The following is a 19,177-nucleotide window of genomic DNA, read 5'->3' on the forward strand; positions in this document are numbered from 1 at the left end:
CAATTCTCCTTCAAAACTTTCCACATTATCTGCTACACTTGCATCCCTGAGCAGTCCATCCCACACATTCACCATTCCCTCCATAACGTAATTACATCTAAATTATGCACCATTTATCTCCTAAACTTTGAGTTATGTTCTCTGCTTATAGAGTTTGTGGCAATCTCAAACATATTATTGGGATTCAAGCTATCTATTCCTTTAAGAATCTTGAATAGTTTAACATGTTCCCTTAGCCTTTTCTCTTTAAAGTAAACAACTCCAGGCTCTTTAACCTCTCCTCCTTGATCAGATGCCTTAAATAAGGTTTTCATTTGGTTGCATTTTTTTGCAGTGCCTCCATTACCTGGATATTTTTGCTATATTACAGCAACTAGGGGGCGGCAATTTTAATCTAACCTGCCCAGCGGGAAACTGACAGGATCGGATCGGCTGCCCATTTTACATGCCACCTGATTTTACTTTCCATTAGTATCAATGAAAAGTAAAGTCAGGCAGGGTGTAATATGGGAGGCTATCGATCCCATCAGTTTTTTGCCAGGCGGGTTACGTTAAAATTACCCCTAGAATTGTACTCGGTTCTCCAGATATGGTCATGCTTGTGCTTGTACAACTTATTAACACTTCCTGAGATTCGTGCTTTATGCTTCTGGCAATACATCCCAATGTACAGTGAACGTTCCTTACTGCTGCCACAAACTGTGCTATTTCCCTCCGCTGTGCAGTGTTCTGGTGCCTCGGACCATTCAGGTTACGTACCCATTTTTCCCCTTCCTGAGTCCCATTACCTTGTAATTAACCACACTAAAGATCATTTATCAATGATCAGCCACCTTCCCAACCTACCCAGATTCCTTTGTACTTGTTTTGTCTCTTGCCACTTGTTTGAACTACAAACCTTTTTGGTTTATGCACAAACTCAAATAGCTTTAATTTTGTCTTTAGCTTTGAATCATTTATATACACTGTGAACAGCAATGGCCCCAGAACTGATCCCTGTGGCATTTCACGAGTGATCCTCTTACTATGTCAACACAGCTTCATTCACAATCACTTTATGCTTATCCTGGTTAGACAATGTCAATCCACCTCAGAAGCCTGCCTGCTATTCCATGCTTTCCTGTCTTGTGAACGAATGTGGTATACTATCAAAAACTTGACTGAAATCTAAATGTATCAAATCCACAGATCCATTAGCAGCAAGGTCAAAACTCCAGTAAGTTTATTATGCAAGACCTCCCTTCCATAAATTCATGCTGACTCCTTCTTACTATACTATACCTATCCATGGGGGAGAAATAGATTAACCCCGAAAACGGGTGTGGGTGGGGATCACAGTACGCGATTAATCCACGCCCGTTCATTGCAATGCAGGCAGCACGTTAAATTTGTCCTGCCTGCTGTTTTAAATGATTGCTATGCAGCCAGCACTACCCATGCTGTTCATTGGCTACACTATCAGCAGGGGGCCCGATATCACGAGTGCCTAGTGTTAAGTATCGAATAACTCCATGAGGCTAAGTACGGTGAGCTAGTTCAGGTATGACCTTACTCCAGTTTATTTATTCTTAAAGTGAGGATTCAACATGGCTGCCAACATTATATACACGGCTTGCACGTGTCTGCCTGTGACCATTAGGACTCCGACAGTCGCGCCCTCCGGTGGCAGGTAAAACCCAGTTAAAGTACATAACACCGAGCACAACTTAAAGCCAGCTGCACCTTTTCAAGGGGAGGTACATTGTGCCTGGAATAGAAACATAGAAAATAGGTGCAGGAGTAGGCCATTTAGCCCTTCAAGCCTGCACCACCATTCAATATGATCATGGCTGATCATGCAACTTCAGTACCTCATTCCTGCTTTCTCTCCATACCCCTTGATCTCTTTAGCTGTAAGGGCCACATCTAACTCCCTTTTGAATATATCTAACGAACTGGCATCAACAACTTGCTGTGGTAGAGAATTGCACAGGTTCACAATTCTCTGAGTGAAGAAGTTTCTCCTCATCTCGGTCCTAAATGGCTTACCCCTTATCCTTAGACTGTGTCCCCTGGTTCTGGACTTCCCCAACATCGGGAACATTCTTCCTGCATCTAACCTGTCCAATCCCGTCAGAATTTTCTATGTTTCTATGAGATCCCCTCTCATTCTTCTAAATTCCAGTGAATATAAGTCTAGTCGATCCAGTCTTTATTCATATGTCAGTCCCGCCATCCCGGGAATCAGTCTGGTGAACCTTCGCTGCACTCCCTCAATAGCAAGAATGTCCTTCCTCAGATTAGGAAACCAAAACTGCACACAATACTCAAGGTGTGGTCTCACCAAGGCCCTGTACAACTGCAGTAAGACCTCCCTGCTCCTATATTCAAATCCCCTCAATATGAAGGCCAGCATGCCATTTGCCTTCTTTACTGCCTGTTGTACCTGCATGCCTACCTTCAATGACTGATGTACCTTGACACCCAGGTCTCGTTGCACCTCCCCTTTTACTAATCTGTCATCATTCAGATAATAATCTGCCTTCCTGTTTTTGCCACCAAAGTGGATAACCTCACATTTATCCACATTATACTGCATCTGCCATGCATTTGCCCATTCACCTAACCTGTCCAATTCCCCCTGCAGCCTTCTAGCATCCTCCTTGCAGCTCACACTGCCACCCAGCTTAGTGTCATCTGCAACTTTGGAGATATTACATTCAATTCCTTCATCTAAATCATTAATATATATTGTAAATAGCTGGGGTCCCAGCACTGAACCCTGCAGCACCCCACTAGTCACTGCCTGCCATTCTGAAAAGGACCCGTTTATTCCCACTCTTTGCTTCCTGTCTGCCAATGAGTTCTCTATCCACGTCAATATATTACCCCCAATACCATGTGCCTTAATTTTGCATACTAATCGCTTGTGTAGGACCTTGTCAAAAGCCTTTTGAAAGTCCAAATACACCACATCCACTGGTTCTCCCTTATCCACTCTACTAGTTACATCCTCAAAAAATTCTAACACATTTGTCAAGCATGACTTCCCTTTCATAAATCCATGCTGACTTGGACCGATCCTGTCACTGCTTTCCAAATGCGCTGCTATTACATCTTCAATAATTGATTCCAACATTTTCCCCACTACCGATGTCAGGCTCACCGGTCTATAATTCCCTGCTTTCTCTCTCCCTCCTTTTTTCAAATAGATGTTGGGACTACTTTGTGCGCTGACTCTGTGCTGTCAAATATTGAAGAATGGCTGACCATGATACAGAGCATGCACCAAGTTTTTTTGATAATGCGCTGGAGGTCTTAGTGGAAAAGGTGGAACAGAGGAGAGATGTCCTGTATCCGCAGAAGGACAGAAGGCCATCCAGACACATACTCAGGAGGCAGTTGGAAGAAATAGGAGTGTTGCTCCTTGAACATCGCTGCAGTGCATCTCACAGAAGTAGTCAAGGTGAATGACTTCATCTTCAAATGGCATATCTGACCAACTGTACCAATTGCCTCATCAGGTCAGACATGGGCAAGGAACCACCTACCACCCTTCCTCAGCTGATGAATCTGTACTCCTTCATGTTGGACACCACTTGTTAGAAGCATTAAGGGTAGCAACGGCACAGAATGTACTCTGTGTGGGGGACTTCAATATCCATCACCAAGAGTAGCTCGGTAGCACCAATATTGACCGAGCTGGCCGAGTCCTGAAGGACATAATCGCCAGACTGGGCTTGTGGCAGGTGCTGAGAGAACCAACATGACAGAAAAGCCTACTAGACCGTATCCTCATCAATCTACCTGTCGCAGATGCATCTGTCCATGACAGTATTGGTAGGAGTGACTACTGCACATTCCTTTTGGAGATAAAATCCCATCTTCACACTGAGGACACATGAAAAAAAGTATTAGAGGGATCATTGCTCTCCACTCACCTGAATGAGTGTAGCTCCAACAACACACAAGAAGCTTGGCACCATCCAGGACAAAGCAGCCCGCTTGGTCAGCACCCCATCCACCACCTTAAACAGTCACTCCCTCGACCACTGGCACACTGTAGCTGCAGAGTGTACCATCTACAAGATGCACTGTAGCAACTCGCCAAAGATTCTTCGGCAGCACCTCCCAAACCAGCGACCTCTGTCACCTAGAAGGACAAGGACAGAAGGTGCATAGGAGCACCACCACCTCCAAGTCACACACCATCCTGATTGGAAATATATCACTGTTCCTTCATCATTGCTGGGTCAAAATCCTTAACTCCCACCCTAGAATCCTAGAATGGTTACAGCACAAGAAGGATGCCCTTCGGCTCGTCGAGCCTGTGCCGGCTCTCTGCAAGAGCATTTCAGCTAGTCCCACTCCCTGCCCTTTCCCCATAGCCCTGCAAATGTATTTATTTCAGGTACTTATCCAACTCCCTTTTGAAAGCTACAACTGAGTCTACTTCCATCACACTTTCAGGCAGTGAATGCCAGATCATAACCACTCGCTGTGCAAAAACATTTTTCCTAATGTTGCCTTTGGTTCTTCTGCCAATCACCTTAAATCTGTGTCCTCTGGTTCTCTACCCTTCTGCCAATAGGAACAATTTCTCTCTATCTACTCTGTCTAGACCCCAAATGATTTGTGAACACCTCTACCAAATCTCCTCTCAACCTTCTCTGCTCTAAGAAGAACAATCACAGCTTCTCCAGTCTATCCACGTAACTGAAGTCCCTCATCCCTGGAACCATTCTCGTCAATCTCCTCTGCACCCCCTCCAAGGCCTTCATATCCTCCCTAAAGTGCGGTGCCCAGAATTGGACACAATACTCCAGTTGAGGCCGAACTAGTGTTTTATAACGGTTCATCATAACTTCCTTGCTTTTGTACTGTATGGGCTGGATTTTCCGGTCCTTTTCGCTCCCGGTTTCGCCCCGGAGCGACATGAAAGGCAGCGGTGAAGTCTCCAGCACCATGCCGCGATGCTCCAGTTGGGTTTTGCAGCAGCGCTGAGCAACACCGCTGGGAAGAGCTGCGTCAGTGTGCAACGCCCCTGGTTATGACACTGGCGCGAGTTTGAGCTCCTGCCCGACCTGGTCTGCCCGGAAGTGCGCTCGCAATGACCGCCTGGAAAATCAGAGTGGTCCAGCCATGCCGGCGGTGAAGAGGAAGATAAAGTATGACAAAAATAAGTGCGAGTGTTTTTTGTTTTAATTTTTTGTGTGATTGTGTTGCGTTGGCGTGGGCAATGTTTTAGGAATGTTTTTTTTAGGTTCGCCCCTGCCTCCCCTGCCCCCCCTCCCTTCCCCCCTCCCCTCCCTTCCCCCCGCCCCTCCCCTCCCCTCCCCCCCCCTCTTCCTTTCCCTCCCCCAGGCCTCTCTCGGAGGGCTCACGGCCCGGCTCTTTAGCTCGGGAATTTCCTATCCTTGCGCCACGGGAGATGTACAATGCCTCCCTTAGCGCTGCACCCCCTGACGCAGGGCCCAGCTGCCCAAACTTACAAACTAAAGTGCAAACTATTCCCGGCCGCTAGCATTTCTGGCCCACCGCCATTATCGCCCGAAAACAGGAAAGCCGAACATCCAGCCCATACCTCTATTTATGAAGCCTATGATCCCGTATGCTTTTTTAACCGCTTTCTCAACCTGTCCTGTCACCTTGAACGATTTGTGCACATATACCCCTGGGTCCCTCTCTTCCTGCACCTCCTTTAGAATTGTACCCTTTAGTTTGTATTCCCTCTCCTCGTTCTTCCTACAAAAATGTATCACTTCATACTTTTCGGTGTTAAATTTCATCTGCCACATGTCTGCCTATTCCATTACCCTGTCTATGTCATCTTGAAATCTATCACTATCCTCCTCACTGGTCACTATAGTTCCAAGTTTTGTGTAATCATTAAATTTTGAAATTGTGCCCTGTACACCCAAGTCTAAGTCATTAATATATACCAAGAAAAGCAGTGGTCCTCGTACCGACCCTTGGGGAACACCACTGTATACATTTTTCCAGTCCATAAAACTACCGTTCACCACTACTCTCACTTAGCCAATTTCGTATCCATGCTGCCACTGTCCCTTTTATTACGACTACACTCAACCAGCTCCGTTGGGCGAACCACATTGTCCGCATGCCCGACACAAGACTCCCAAACCAAGCGCTCTACTCGGAACTCCTACACGGCAAGTGAGCCCCAAGTGGGCAGAGGAAACATTTCAAGGACACCCTCAAAGCCTCCTGTTATTTATTGTCCATGTACATTAAATGTACAGTTACAATGGTGCGCCACAAGGGGCACTGTGGTGGGAGACCCGAAAGTACCTGCGAGACCGAATATAAAAGGCTGCCCACCACACCGGAAGGGCACTCTGGAGTTACACAATAAAGGACCAAGGTCACAACAGTTACTACAACACCAGACTGTGTGGAGTCAGTGATTTGAGTGCTACATTAATCACAAATTGGCGACAAGGACACGGACGAGCTCTTCACGCAACCATGGCTACTTTGGGCACGCTAAAGGATTTCACAGAGGGTAATGACTGGGATGCCTTTACGGAAAGGCTCGAGTACTATTTTATAGCAAACGACCTGTCAGGGGACACGAACGCACTGATAGAGAAGCATAAGGCGATATTGCTGTCCAGTTGTGGCGAGGAGGTTTACCGTCTCGTCAGGGATTTGTTGGCACCCGCGAGCGCCAAGGACAAGTCATATGAGGAGCTGATTGAACTCATTCGTAACCAACTGAAACCAAAGGAGAGCATCCTCACGGCCAGGCACAAATTCTACCACCACTGCAGACCTGAGGGCCAGGATGTCACAAAATATGCTGCGGACATCAGGAGACTTGCGGCGTCATGCGATTTTGGCGCACACCTTAACGAGGCATTGCGAGACATCTTTGTTATGGGGATTGGCCATGAGGGTCTCCTTCACAAGCTGCTATCTACTGAACCTAGCAGCAAGCCATCAACATCAGCCGGGCATTTATGACCTCGACTTGCAGCACCAGGCAGATGATCCACACGGTCTCAAACCCAGCAGGTACTATTCACAGGATAGCGCCCGTCACGGACAAAACTGCAGAATGTGGCTCTGCCCAGGGGAGAGACCACGGACCTCAGGGTCCTGGAGCTCAGAGTCCGCCGAGGGGGGCTAATCGAGTAGCACCATGCTGGCGCTGTGGAGGAAGCCATGGGGCTCACCGGTGCAGGTTTGCGGAGTATACGTGCAATACCTGCCACACGAAAGGCCACTTTCAGCATTTGTGCAAAAGAAACATGACTCACCGTGTGGCTGAGGAGATGATAGATGATCTTCTATCCAGCGAGGAGCATTGCAGTTTGGCTCGACGGGCATCCCAGCCCCAGGTAGAAGAAGATGATGTGTTTGGACTGTATACATGTACCGACGATTCGGCCCCAGTGATTATGGAAGTCAAGATTAACGGAGTCCCAGTGAGTATGGAAGTGGTGGACACGGGATCAGGTCAGTCGCTGATGAGTCAGGAAACTTTTGATAAACTGTGGATTAACCCAGCTGCACGACCCAAGCTGGTCCCAGTCACGGCAAAGCTGCGCACCTACACCAAGGAACTGATACCTGTTCTTGACAGAGCGGATGTGCAGGTATCTCACGGTGGCGAGACACATGGTTTACCTTTGTGGATCATTGCAGACGATGGGCCGATGCTACTCAGCAGGAGATGGATGGCGAAGGTCCGTGGGAGCTGGGAAGACTTCATTCCTCCACAGACCGCTGTCCCCCGTGTTCACAGGCAGAGCAGGCCTCCACCTTCGGATCGGATGGCAGCGAAGGAAGCGTGTGTGGGGTTGGGCAGAGCAGCGGCGGCTGTCGACTCTCCCCTGCAAAGTCTGGGAGTGAGAAAGAGGCGCCGACCGAGCTGGAAAAGAGAGAGGGAGAGCAGGCAGCAGCTCGGTGATTTCTGGTAGTGGCGGATCTCACTCAGAGCCACGGTGCTGGGTCTGTAGCGATGAGGCTTCTTCACTCCGCCCGGAGTCGGAGCGCTCTTCCAGGCCGCTTTGGTCGCCAGCTGTTTGCAGGGAGAGAGAGAGGGAGAGCAGGCAGCAGCGCAGCGGGTTCAAGATGGTGGCGAGCCTCGTGGCAGCAGAGTTCTGCAGAGAGTGGCAGGCAGGCACCAGCAGAGCACCTAAAATGGCGGCGCCCAGTAGAAACTTCATGGGAAAAATCAAAATGGCGTCTTAAAAGGGAACTGTACCCAGGAGTCTTAAAGGGGCCTTACACCATTGAAGGTCCCCAAAAAGAGACTTTTGTAAGGGCAAGAGTGAGTCAAAATGATTACTGTGATTTGTATGACAAGAGTTAATATTTTGATGCTAAAATGATTACTGTGAATAAAATGATTGAGATGATTGGTGAAAAGAGTTAATATCACAATGCACAGTTAAAAGGGTTAATGGATCTGTGACTAACATGACTGATGGATTAATGCGATTTCTGATTTTATGTGATTTATGCAATTGTTCAGCAGCTGCAGACAAGCCGCAAAGGCAACTATTTTCTGAGAACAGAGGCAACGCACCAGTTGCCATACCCTGTCTCAGCGCAGGCCATTACCTCGGGCAAAAAGGGGCAGTATGTCGTCACCACACCTCACCCAGTGGCGCTGGGATTTAATAACTGTTCAGTGTACCTGCAACCTTTTGATATAACTCTTCAACGCATACAAATGTACTGACTATGTGTACCTGCTTTCTACTGGAGATTATGTTGTGTACATGTATCACCCATGTAAGGACTGCAAACATCACATGCTTGCACCGGATCACAAGCATAATCTCTACATGGGGGGGAAGAGGGAAGTGGATGGTCATGGACTCACACACTCAAATCAACCAGGACGAACAAGGCCGAGGTTACCGGCAATTTGCTTTTGGAACTGGGGGGGAAGTGAGATGTTATGTATTGTCCATGTACATTAAATGTATAGTTACAATGGTGCGCCACAAGGGGCACTGTGGTGGGAGACCCAAAAGTACCTGCGAGACAGAATATAAAAGGTTGCCCACCACACCTGAGGGGCACTCTGGAATTACACAATAAAGGACCAAGGTCACAGAAGTTACTACAACACCAGACTGTGTGGAGTCAGTGATTTGAGTGCTACATACATCACACCTCCTTGATAAAGTGCAACATCCCCACCGCCCTAAGTGGAGGAAGAGCATCCGGGAGGGCGATGAACACCTCGAGTCTCGTCGCCTAGAGCATGCAAAAAACAAGCGCAGGCAGCGGAAGGAGCATGCGGCAAACCAGACTCCCCACCTACACTGTCCCACCTGTGACAGAGACTGTAATTCCCGTATTGGACTGTACAGCCACCTGAGAACTCACTTTTAGAGTGGAAGCAAGTCTTCCTCGATTTCGAGGGACTGCCTATGATGATGATGATATTCCGTGGGCTTCAACTTTGCTGGCAAGCCTTTTACGTGACACTTTATCAAATGCCTTTTGGAAGTCCATGTACACCACATCAGTCCTACCACTTCAAGGCACAGCGCGTTCTGGAGAGCGACGGCTGTGAAGAGGGCGACTGGATTGGACGTCACCAAAATCCAGGTCGCTGATTGGATCATGGGCAGGTACAGCAGGAGCGGCGAGGTTGGGGCACAGGAGAGGCGAGGGTCCAGGGGCTGCACGGGCCAGCCCACAGTGCGATTATGTGTGTGCATTAGGTCCGTGCAGCAGAGCTGGTCTCCAGTCGTCTTGGTTAATCCTTGCCACTGGACCAAGACCTAGCTCTGTCAAGCCCGTGTGGTAGTGGTATGCAACGGCCACCACACGTTAACAAAATCCACGCACAGGCATCTTCCATCCTACACTGTGTAGTTCAGGACCTGGAATATTAGGTCCCTCATTAAAACACCTGTGAACTCATCCCTTTTTAGCGTGGAAGCAAGTCATCCTCGTTTCGAGGGACTGCCTATGATGATGATGATTGCCCTCATCAACCCTCTCTGTTACTTCATCAAAAAACTCAATCAAGTTGGTTAAACATGATCTGCTTTTAACAAATCTATGCTGACTTTCCTTAATTAATCCATACTCGTCCAAGTGACTGTTAATTTTGTCCCTGATTATCATTTCTCCCAAATAGCACTGTGGGGGTACTTTCACCACACGGACTACAGCAGTTCAAGAAGGCAGCTCACCACCACATTCTCAAGAACATTTAGAGATGGGCAATAAATGCTGGCCTTGCCAGCAACCCTCACATCCGTGAATGAATTTAAAAAAATTTAAAATCCACTGTTCAATTCATTCAGTTCCATTACTCACCTACCAGCAATCTCTATCAATGAGGACTTAACATTAACATTAATATGCTTTACCTCACCCTCATGCACTTAGCACTATTGCAAGCCTCATAATCACAGCTCACAGCTCACACACACTGGCAGCTATTCCACCATGACAGCCACATCACCCAAATTTATTGCACGACACTCACTGACACACTTCCCTCTATCTTGCAAGAGAAGGTGGCATGTTACAGAAGGCAGCAGGAAAGAATTGGAGGAGGAGAAGCGCACCTGCATGTTTTAACATGCATGGGGGAGACAGCACTGGCCATAATGGGAAGGGACATAACTGAGGCCATGGCCACTGGTGGCGCTGAAGCGATTGACAATGAGGGTATCCGCAGACCTAATCGTTCTTCTCTCAACCTACTTCTCCCTCATCCCACAATCTTTTCTGAGTGAGAAGCTGCAGAGGGAGTAAGCACACACTTCTTACTTTTGCCTCTCCCCTCACTGCAACCCCAATTCTTGTCCCTTTTTCATTTCAGAAACCCAAGATCTGGAACCTGCCCAAGGAGTGGCGGAAGAGGAAGAAGATGAAGAGACACTCTCACTCGATCTTACACTCGCAGCCACCAACTCAGATACTGATACTGCGTGTATTTTAATGGCTAGGAAGGAAGAGGGATCTGCATGTGATGAGACTCAAATGCACAAGAGCCAGGGCGGGGGGAAAGGATAGCGCAGTGCCAGTTTGCAGGAGGGCAAGCTCCCACACGAGTTCTGCTGCAGAAGACTCAGATAAGGACTTCAGATGGGTCAGACTACAGAAGACGGATGATGGGTGTACTCACCCAAATACTTGGTGCACTGGAAATCCTGCCGGAAAGCCTGCGCTCAATGTCATGGAGCATGGAGAAGTCCAGCACCAACGTTCACAGAGCCTTGTTCAGAGCTTGGAGCCCATCCTTTCCAACAGGGAACAGTTGGTCTCCTTTATCAGCACACCTGTGGAACCCAGCCGATGTCTCAGCTTCCATTGCAGCACAAGCAATTTCCACCAAAGGTCTGAGTGCTGCAGTGGAAGCTCAGACTTCTGCTATGTAAACTTATGGCTCTGGAAAACAGTGTTCAGAGGGGCTCCCATGGTGTCACAGTAGTCCATCAATCTGTCCTCCAACAGATTACTATGATTGCTGAGGCGTCGCCTTGGGGGCTGGCAGTGGCTCCATGGAGTATGAACCTGCTGTCCTCTCTCAGGGTGATAGCATTTGTGCTCTCCCCACCCCACCCCCCCCCCCCACCCCAGCCACTCCGTCATCATCATCATAGGCAGTCCCTCGGAATTGAGGAAGACTTGCTTTCACTCTAAAAATGAGTCCTTAGGTGGCTGAACAGTCCAATACGAGAATCACAGTCCCTGTGACAGGGGGACAGATAGTGGTTGAGGGAAAGGGTAGGTGGGGAGTCTGGTTTGCTGCACACTCCTTCCACTGCCTGCGCTTGATTTCTGCATGCTCTCGGCGATGAGACTCGAGGTGTTCAGCGCCCTCCCGGATGCACTTCCTCCACTTAGGGCTGTCTTTGGCCAGGGACTCCCAGGTGTCAGTGGGGATGTTGAACTTTATCAGGGAGGCTTTGAGGGTGTCCTTGTAATGTTTCCTCTGCCCACCTTTGGCTCGTTTGCCGTGAAGGAGTTACTAGTAGAGCGCTTGCTTTGAGAGTCTCGTGTCTGGCATGCGAACAATGTGGCCTGCCCAGCGGAGCTGATCAAGTGTGGTCAGTGCTTTAATGCTGTGGATGTTGGCCAGGTCGAGGACGCTAACGTTGGTGCGTCTGTCCTCCCAGGGGATTTGTAGGATCTTGCGGAGACGTCGTTGGTGGTATTTCTCCAGTGACTCCGTCACTGCTCTTGCTGTTGCGTGTCAGCCAGCCAGACCAGACTGCTGCAGCCCAAGCTGAGATGGTGCACTCTCATGCTGAGCCTTCTAGGCATAGAGCTGCTCGAGGTCACCCTCCAAGGCCATCTGCAGTCTCCTCTATTGAAGGTCAGCAGCTTTCCATCACCCATGCTGCAGCCACAGCGGAAGCACCTCGTAGGAGCATGAGGAGAAGCAAATGCACACTGAAGGGCACTAAAGAAATGCACAAGGGTGATTTGTTTATTTTTCTATGCTTTATGTTATGTTTTAATTTATAAATTTGGATTGGAATGTGCATTTTCTGTTGACTTTTATTTTTGTGTTGTCGGAAAGAGGACAATGTGACCGTCAGTGATAGAGGAAAGGTAAGGAGTATGGGACTGTGATAATGGGGAGGTATGGATGAGGTTATTGGTATCGCTCATGAATTATTTGATCTGGGCAGAAACAGGCGATCTATATTGTATCCTCCTTTTCTCTTCCTGTTCCAAAAATGGATATTGCCAAAGAAGGAGATATTGGAAGGAATAATTAAACGTTTGCTCAAAGAGATGGGTGTTAAGGGGGCTCTTAAAAAAGGAGAGGTAGGTGGAGAGGCAAAGAGGTGTAGAGAGGGAATTCCAGAGCATAGGATTTAAATGGCTGAAGGCAGGAAGCCAATAATGGGGCACAGAGAGGAATGCACAAGAAGCCAGAGTTGGAAAAACAGAATTTTTGATGGATTGTAGGGCTGGAAGAGGTTTGGGAGATAGGGAGGGGTGAGTCCATGAAAGGATTTAAATACATGGATGAGAATTTTAAATTGGAGGCATTGGGGGAACCGGAGCCAAAGTCGGTCAGCGAGCACAGGGTGATGGGTGAGTGTGTAGGTGCAGGGTAAGATATGGGCTACAAAGTTTTGAATGGTGGAGGATGGGAATCTAGTCAAGTGAATGCCAGCACTTCATTATAACTGTGCTTAGCCAGAGTCCTGTAATATTGCACTGGTGTCATGAAGTATGGCCACAGACGATAGCCTTGATTGTTCAGGAGCCACATGTGAGTATTAATCAGTGTGCTATCTTATCCAAAATCTTTTGTTGTTCTTATGTTATTTATTTAGCTCCAAGATCACCTGTTGAAGAGCAGCAAAATGCAAGCAGAAATAACCAAACTAAACAGGAAAAATGAACAGTTGCACACAGCTATTGCAGAGCTTCAGAGGGTAAATGATCAGTTTTCCACAACTAATCTGGATGTAGATACCCAAGTGCATGATTTCAAAACGAACAACGTTAACCTTCAGAAAAGGAATGCAAAGATGCAATCTACAGTCGCAGATCTGATTAAAAAAAATTACAGGATGTGGAGCCATGTGTCTGAAATGCAGGAGTCAATTACCGATCTGAAAACTGCAGTCGATGAGGTGAAGGAAGATAATAGCAAACTACAATCTATGATTTCTGAATTACATTTGAAAAATGAACAACTTCACTCTATTACTGTGGAGTTGCAAGGCAATATTAGCCCAGTGGAAGCATCTGCCCAAGAAAAGCTTTGTAAACTGGCAGTTGCTGGAACTGAGGATCAGGAACTTAATCTCAGGATCTTAAAATTACAAGAACAGAATGATCAGCTAAAAACCATGATCATGGACTTAGATAAGAAACAAGACTGTCAGGGAACTTTAAAATTACAAATGCAGGATAATGTCACTCAGGTTCAGGATATTATGGAAAAATTACACAATGAAAATAAACAAATGCAAAACATAATCTCAGAACTTGATGAGAAAAAATACCAACTTGAGGTTTTTGTTTCAGCATTGCAAGAAAATAATTTCAAACTGCAGGCAGCTATTCCCCACAATGGTCAGCTTCTTGCATTTTCAGAAGTGCAGAATAATATGAGGGAGGAGAATTTGAAGCTTCAACATGAGAACTGGGAGTTGCAGGCCACAATATCACAACTTTGCAAAAATAAGCACCAGCTTGAAACTTCTCTTTCAACACTAAAAGAAAAAGTCTGTAAACTTGAGGCTGATGAGTTTGACAGTAAAAAGCTTCAATTCATGAACTTAGAACTTCAGGACAAAATTAATGAATGTACTACCACTATCATCAAACTCGAAGACAAAAATATTAATCTACAAAAAAGTTACAGTGACCTTCAGGACTATAAAAATGAACAGTTAATAATTGTTTCAGAACTACAAAGTAAGGCATTGAAGTTAGAGGGTGCTGAATTACAAAGCAGAGAGCTTCAACTCCTAGTCACAGACCTGCAGGAAAAGAATGCACAGTTAAAGATCAAAATTAATCAACTTGCAAAGAAAAATAACTGTCCAGAAGAATATCTTTCACAAGTGCAGCAGAATGTAACCCATCATTGGATTGCTAATGTTGACTTGCAAGAGAATGCAAGGCCCCAATCTATAATTATGGAAACTAAAAAAATGAAATACCCGTTTGAAACGTCTTCATCAGAGCTGCAAGCAGTATTACATATATTAGAGGTTACTGGTACCATCAAAGAGAGACTGCAGATATCAGCCTCACAGATGCAAGAAAATATTTTTGTGGCTCAAGTCAACATTTTGAAGCTACATGGAAGAATCAACTGTCTTCACAAGATTGTTATGGAACTACAGGAAAACAGCCATCAATTTAGCCTAAACATTTCAGAATTACAAGACAAGATTTATAAACCTGACATCAGAAAATCACAAAACCAACATCTCCTACTGATCTGTCAAGAGAAGAAAAATTATAGTGAGGAAAGGGTCTCTATCCCAGAGTTTGAAACCATGGTTGAATCACCTATTACTTGGTTACCACCATCCAGAGGAAGGTCTCTTGTACAAGTAATCCTTAAAGTGATAATGATTAGCCAAGAAATTAAGATCTCCATTGAGAATATTGGGATTGAGACTAATCATCTTCAGGCTTCGTTTTTTGATCTAGAGAGCAAAGTCAGTAAGATACAGTTACATAAGGATGGCTTGTTAAATACAGAGGATTGCACTCTTCAAGAACTTGTTCAGCAGCTGACGGAATATAAATGCACACTTGAGAAGCGTGAAGAGGAGAAAGCTCTTCTGAAACAGAAAGTATTTGAACTGGATAAACGACTTGTTGAGGAAAAGTTGTTCTCAAATAAAATAGAAGCTCAAATCCAGAATCAGCAGCGAGTAGCTAACTCTGAAATTTCAAAATTGCAAAAATCAGTAAAGGACCTTCTGAGTAGTAATATGAAACTTGAAGAAACAATTAATTGGTCTCTGGAACGGAATGGAGTGTTAGGTGTCAAACTTGCTACCCTGAAAAATATTCTTGCAGAAGAACAGTTCCAATTTAGTGAAAAAGAAGCCAAGACAAACCATCAGTGGCAAGTATATATCAATCAGGCTGAAAGTCTACAAGGTATATTATCAGAAATGTTTACAGAAAATACAGATCTTAAGGAAACAATTAAGATTCTTGACCAGGAGAAGGTCCAGTTACAAACCACAGTACAGGGATCTGAACTGCAGTCCAAGTTAAAATCAGAGAAGTTAAATGTAGAAATTCAGCAGGATGACCAGCTTGGTGCAAAGTGTTCTGGTAATAGTCTGCAAGAGAAAAGTAAAACAATGCAGAAAAATAATATAAAACTCATAAGGGGCATGGAGAAGCTTGAAGTAGGTAAACAGCTTCCCGAGAATACAGTGAACAAGCTAGAGACAAAGGTCACCAAAGAAAATTTGTGCTGTGATGAGAAAAGTACTCAAATGAAAAGCCAATGGAAGACAACAGATTGTGATGCGAATAATTGTCCAGAGACCACAACAGAGAAACTGCTAGACAACACCAATAAAGCTTGTGAGACTCTGGTTACTATTGAAAAAGCAGAGACAATGATAGACCTTGTAAACTCTGAAATAAAAGTCGAACTTACAGATAAGATGCTAGGTTGCATTGGAAATGAAATACCAGATATGATTAATCAGTCTACATTAGCTGTCTTTAAGAATACTCACCTGTTCGAAATGCCCACGGAACTGATGGAGAGTAACAAACAACTTCAGGCATACATTGAGAATCTTATGGAAGAAAAATGCCTGCTGGCAGCCATGGTGTCTGAATTGGAAAAAAAAGTGAGAGAAATACAACAACACGTTGATGAAAATGAGGTACAGAAGAAAAATACATTTTGTGAAGGCATTCCAACAATTAGTATTCCTCAGGAAAGCGAATGCAAACAACTATTCGACCATAAAAATGTATTTATGTTTCAGGATGAAGAAAACCACTTCCAGGATGCCATGGTTGCTGAACAGGAGAAAAAGTTTGCAAGAGAAGAATTTCATTCTAGTGAACTTGCAGTTCAAATGGAGATCCAAAAGAAGGCATATGTTGCAGAAAACAAGTCACTTCAAAACATTATTAAAGATGTGCAGGAAAAGAATGAAGAACTAAAAGAGACAGTTAAAAACCATGAGGAAGAGAAGAAATCATTAGAAACTAGGCTAGTTGAGTTAGAGAGCATTCTTTGTATGGATCAGTTACATGGCTGTGAAATACAAGCTCAACAAAAGTACCAAATCATGTTACTTGAAAACCAGAAGTGCCAGTTAGAAGATATGGTTGATGATCTATTGGATGAAAATGGAACTCTAGATGTTGATGTGGATAAATCATTACTACAAATCACAGAAGATGAAACAGGTAGTGATCTTAAAGAGCAACACTGCTTCAGTGAACTTAAAGCTAAAAATGATGTTGAGCCAGCGGGAAAGGTCTGTGAAACTACTAAACTTCAAGGAGAAACAAAAGAACTGGAAGAGAGAAGCAGACGATATAAGTTGATTGTTGAGAAGTATAGGGTAGAAAAAGAGTTCCTGGCAGAGTCGCTTTCAAAGTGTAAAAACCTATTTAAAAAACAACTGATATACTACCGGGAAAGTGTGGCAGATCTAACTAATCAATTAAAGGAAGCTAATATAAAAGTACAACAACTTCAAGAAAAGCTAAATACACATAACAATGCAAAACTTCAGGAGATCATTAATAAGTCTGGAGAAGAGATATTTTTTCCTCACGGTAGTAGTGTATGTCACTCAGAGGGACAATGTAGGAAGTCAATGCCAATGGGACCTGAGCACCACACAAGTAACATAACAAACCCAGATAACCCCAGGCAACAGCCCCAAAATTGTCCAGAGAGCAAAAAATATCTAAAGTTACATGTTCAGCTACCTGAAGAAAAGAATGATAGCAAAACTTTAGATTTAAAAAAAAATCAACAGCAAGAGACAATCAAGGAACTAGAGAACAGTAGTGAACAAATCCAGAAGGCCATGGAGAACATTGAAAGAGAGAAGAAAATGCTTGAATTAAATGTGACTCAGCTCAAAAAGATGCTAGATTTTGAGCAATACACCTCTAATAAGCTAAAGGTTTATCTGAAAAACAAATGCAAGATATTAGCAGATCAGAATAATGATCTCCAGGAAATGATCACAGAACTGTGGGATGATAATATAACATTTCAAGTTTCAATTGATAATCTTGAGAAAGAAAATAAGTTGTTGAAGTTTAAAATCACTGAACTGAAAAATGAAATGAAAATGAACCAGGAATGCTGCATTGACAAAGCAGTGCAAAAGGATATACCTAAACCCATTGACCTGCAAAGCAAGTTGCAGAGGCCTGAGAACAGTAACCTGAATTTCCAAACAACTATTGCAAAATTGTGCAGAGATAGAATACTTCCTGAAGTTGTAGTCTCAAACTTTGAAAAAAAAAATGAATGTCTGAACTATCAATTGAAAGAAGTAGATATAGAGAACAACCATATTCACAAAGCAGGTAAAGAACTTCAGGACAGTAATGCAAAACTTCAAGACACCATTGTTAAAACTGAACATAATAACATTCTGCTAATTGAGACATCTGGTAATTTGCAAGATAATGTAATAGAAGAGGACAATCTTAGTATTGTATTATTAAATAATTCTCAGACTGTGGTGGCTTATTCTGAGAACAGCATTCAACAAGAATTAAAGAAGAATTCATCAGAAAATCCTCATTTACTCATTGAAAGTCTTGCAGAAGAGAAGTTGGAATTCAGAGACTCTCAAATTAACAATGAGCCGAAGGAAGAAAACTTGTACGTAAGTAAAAATGTATTTCAACCAGATAGCCAGAAAGATTTTACATGGGCAATACAAGAGAGGAAAAGAATAGATGTGGCAGTTGAGAACCTTTCAGGAGAAATAAGTTTTCCAGAAGTGTCCATAATTAAACTAGAAAAACCAATTTCAGAAGACCAACTACACCCTCAAGGAACTGAGAGGTCCACCATAGACAGCAGCCACCAGCACAAAACAAGAACTGAAGCAATAAATAACATCCAAGACATTGTCACTGACAGGCATCGACAGGTCAAAGAGAAAAAAGAGTTTTCAGCTGCTGCTCTCATAATTGATGAGCAAGATCATTGCACAAGTAAAGCTGCCTCTCAGTCTGACATCCTCTGGAACAGTGCTGATACTGAAGTAAGGAACAACTACCTACAGGGAACAACTGAATCACTTGACAATATGAAAGATCTGGAAATCATACAAATTGTCAAAATGAAGAAAGAAACAGTGCTGGCTGCAGACTCCAAGCTACAGGAGAAAGTAGAAGAGGAACCATGGGATGCTGAAAAAGCAGCACCAGTTTGTGCTGATCAGGCTCCAGTAATAGATCCTGAGAGCATCGATCAATTAGAAAAAGCTGTAACACCATTGAAGAGAATTCGGGAAGCAAATGGGATTACCCTGAATCATCAGGAAGAGAAAGAATTGCAGAAAATAACTCACTCTGATCGAGAGACAGAACTTTCAGAAGAAGAATTTAAGGATATCAGTCACATTAATCAGAGGTAGGAATTACCAATGTTTAAAGGTGCTACTTGTGCATTGTCAAGTCTGTTAGTCTGTAACTATAACTGATTGTGGATACACCAGAACATTTTAAATAGATAATAGGGCTG

The 19,177-nt window shown here is 44.5% G+C and overlaps 2 protein-coding genes across 2 annotated transcripts in view; both read left to right on the forward strand.

Annotated features, from left to right (window-relative positions):
- LOC139274633 (uncharacterized protein MCAP_0864-like) overlaps positions 1-14,497 on the forward strand; it is a 37,808-nt gene extending 23,311 nt beyond the window's left edge. The window contains exons 2-3 of the mRNA XM_070891310.1: positions 13,281-14,373; positions 14,490-14,497. Of these exons, the coding sequence (XP_070747411.1) occupies positions 13,311-14,373; positions 14,490-14,497 (1,071 nt within the window). The 5' untranslated portion in view covers positions 13,281-13,310. The remainder of the gene's footprint in view (positions 1-13,280; positions 14,374-14,489) is intronic.
- Positions 14,349-19,177, forward strand: part of LOC139274825 (putative leucine-rich repeat-containing protein DDB_G0290503) — an 81,188-nt gene continuing 76,359 nt past the window's right edge. Inside the window, exon 1 of the mRNA XM_070891519.1 lies at positions 14,349-19,066. Coding sequence (XP_070747620.1) covers positions 14,598-19,066 — 4,469 coding nt within the window. The 5' untranslated portion in view covers positions 14,349-14,597. The remainder of the gene's footprint in view (positions 19,067-19,177) is intronic.

The sequence above is a fragment of the Pristiophorus japonicus genome, chromosome 10, assembly GCF_044704955.1.
Source record: "Pristiophorus japonicus isolate sPriJap1 chromosome 10, sPriJap1.hap1, whole genome shotgun sequence".
NCBI classification, from domain to species: Eukaryota; Metazoa; Chordata; class Chondrichthyes; family Pristiophoridae; genus Pristiophorus; species Pristiophorus japonicus.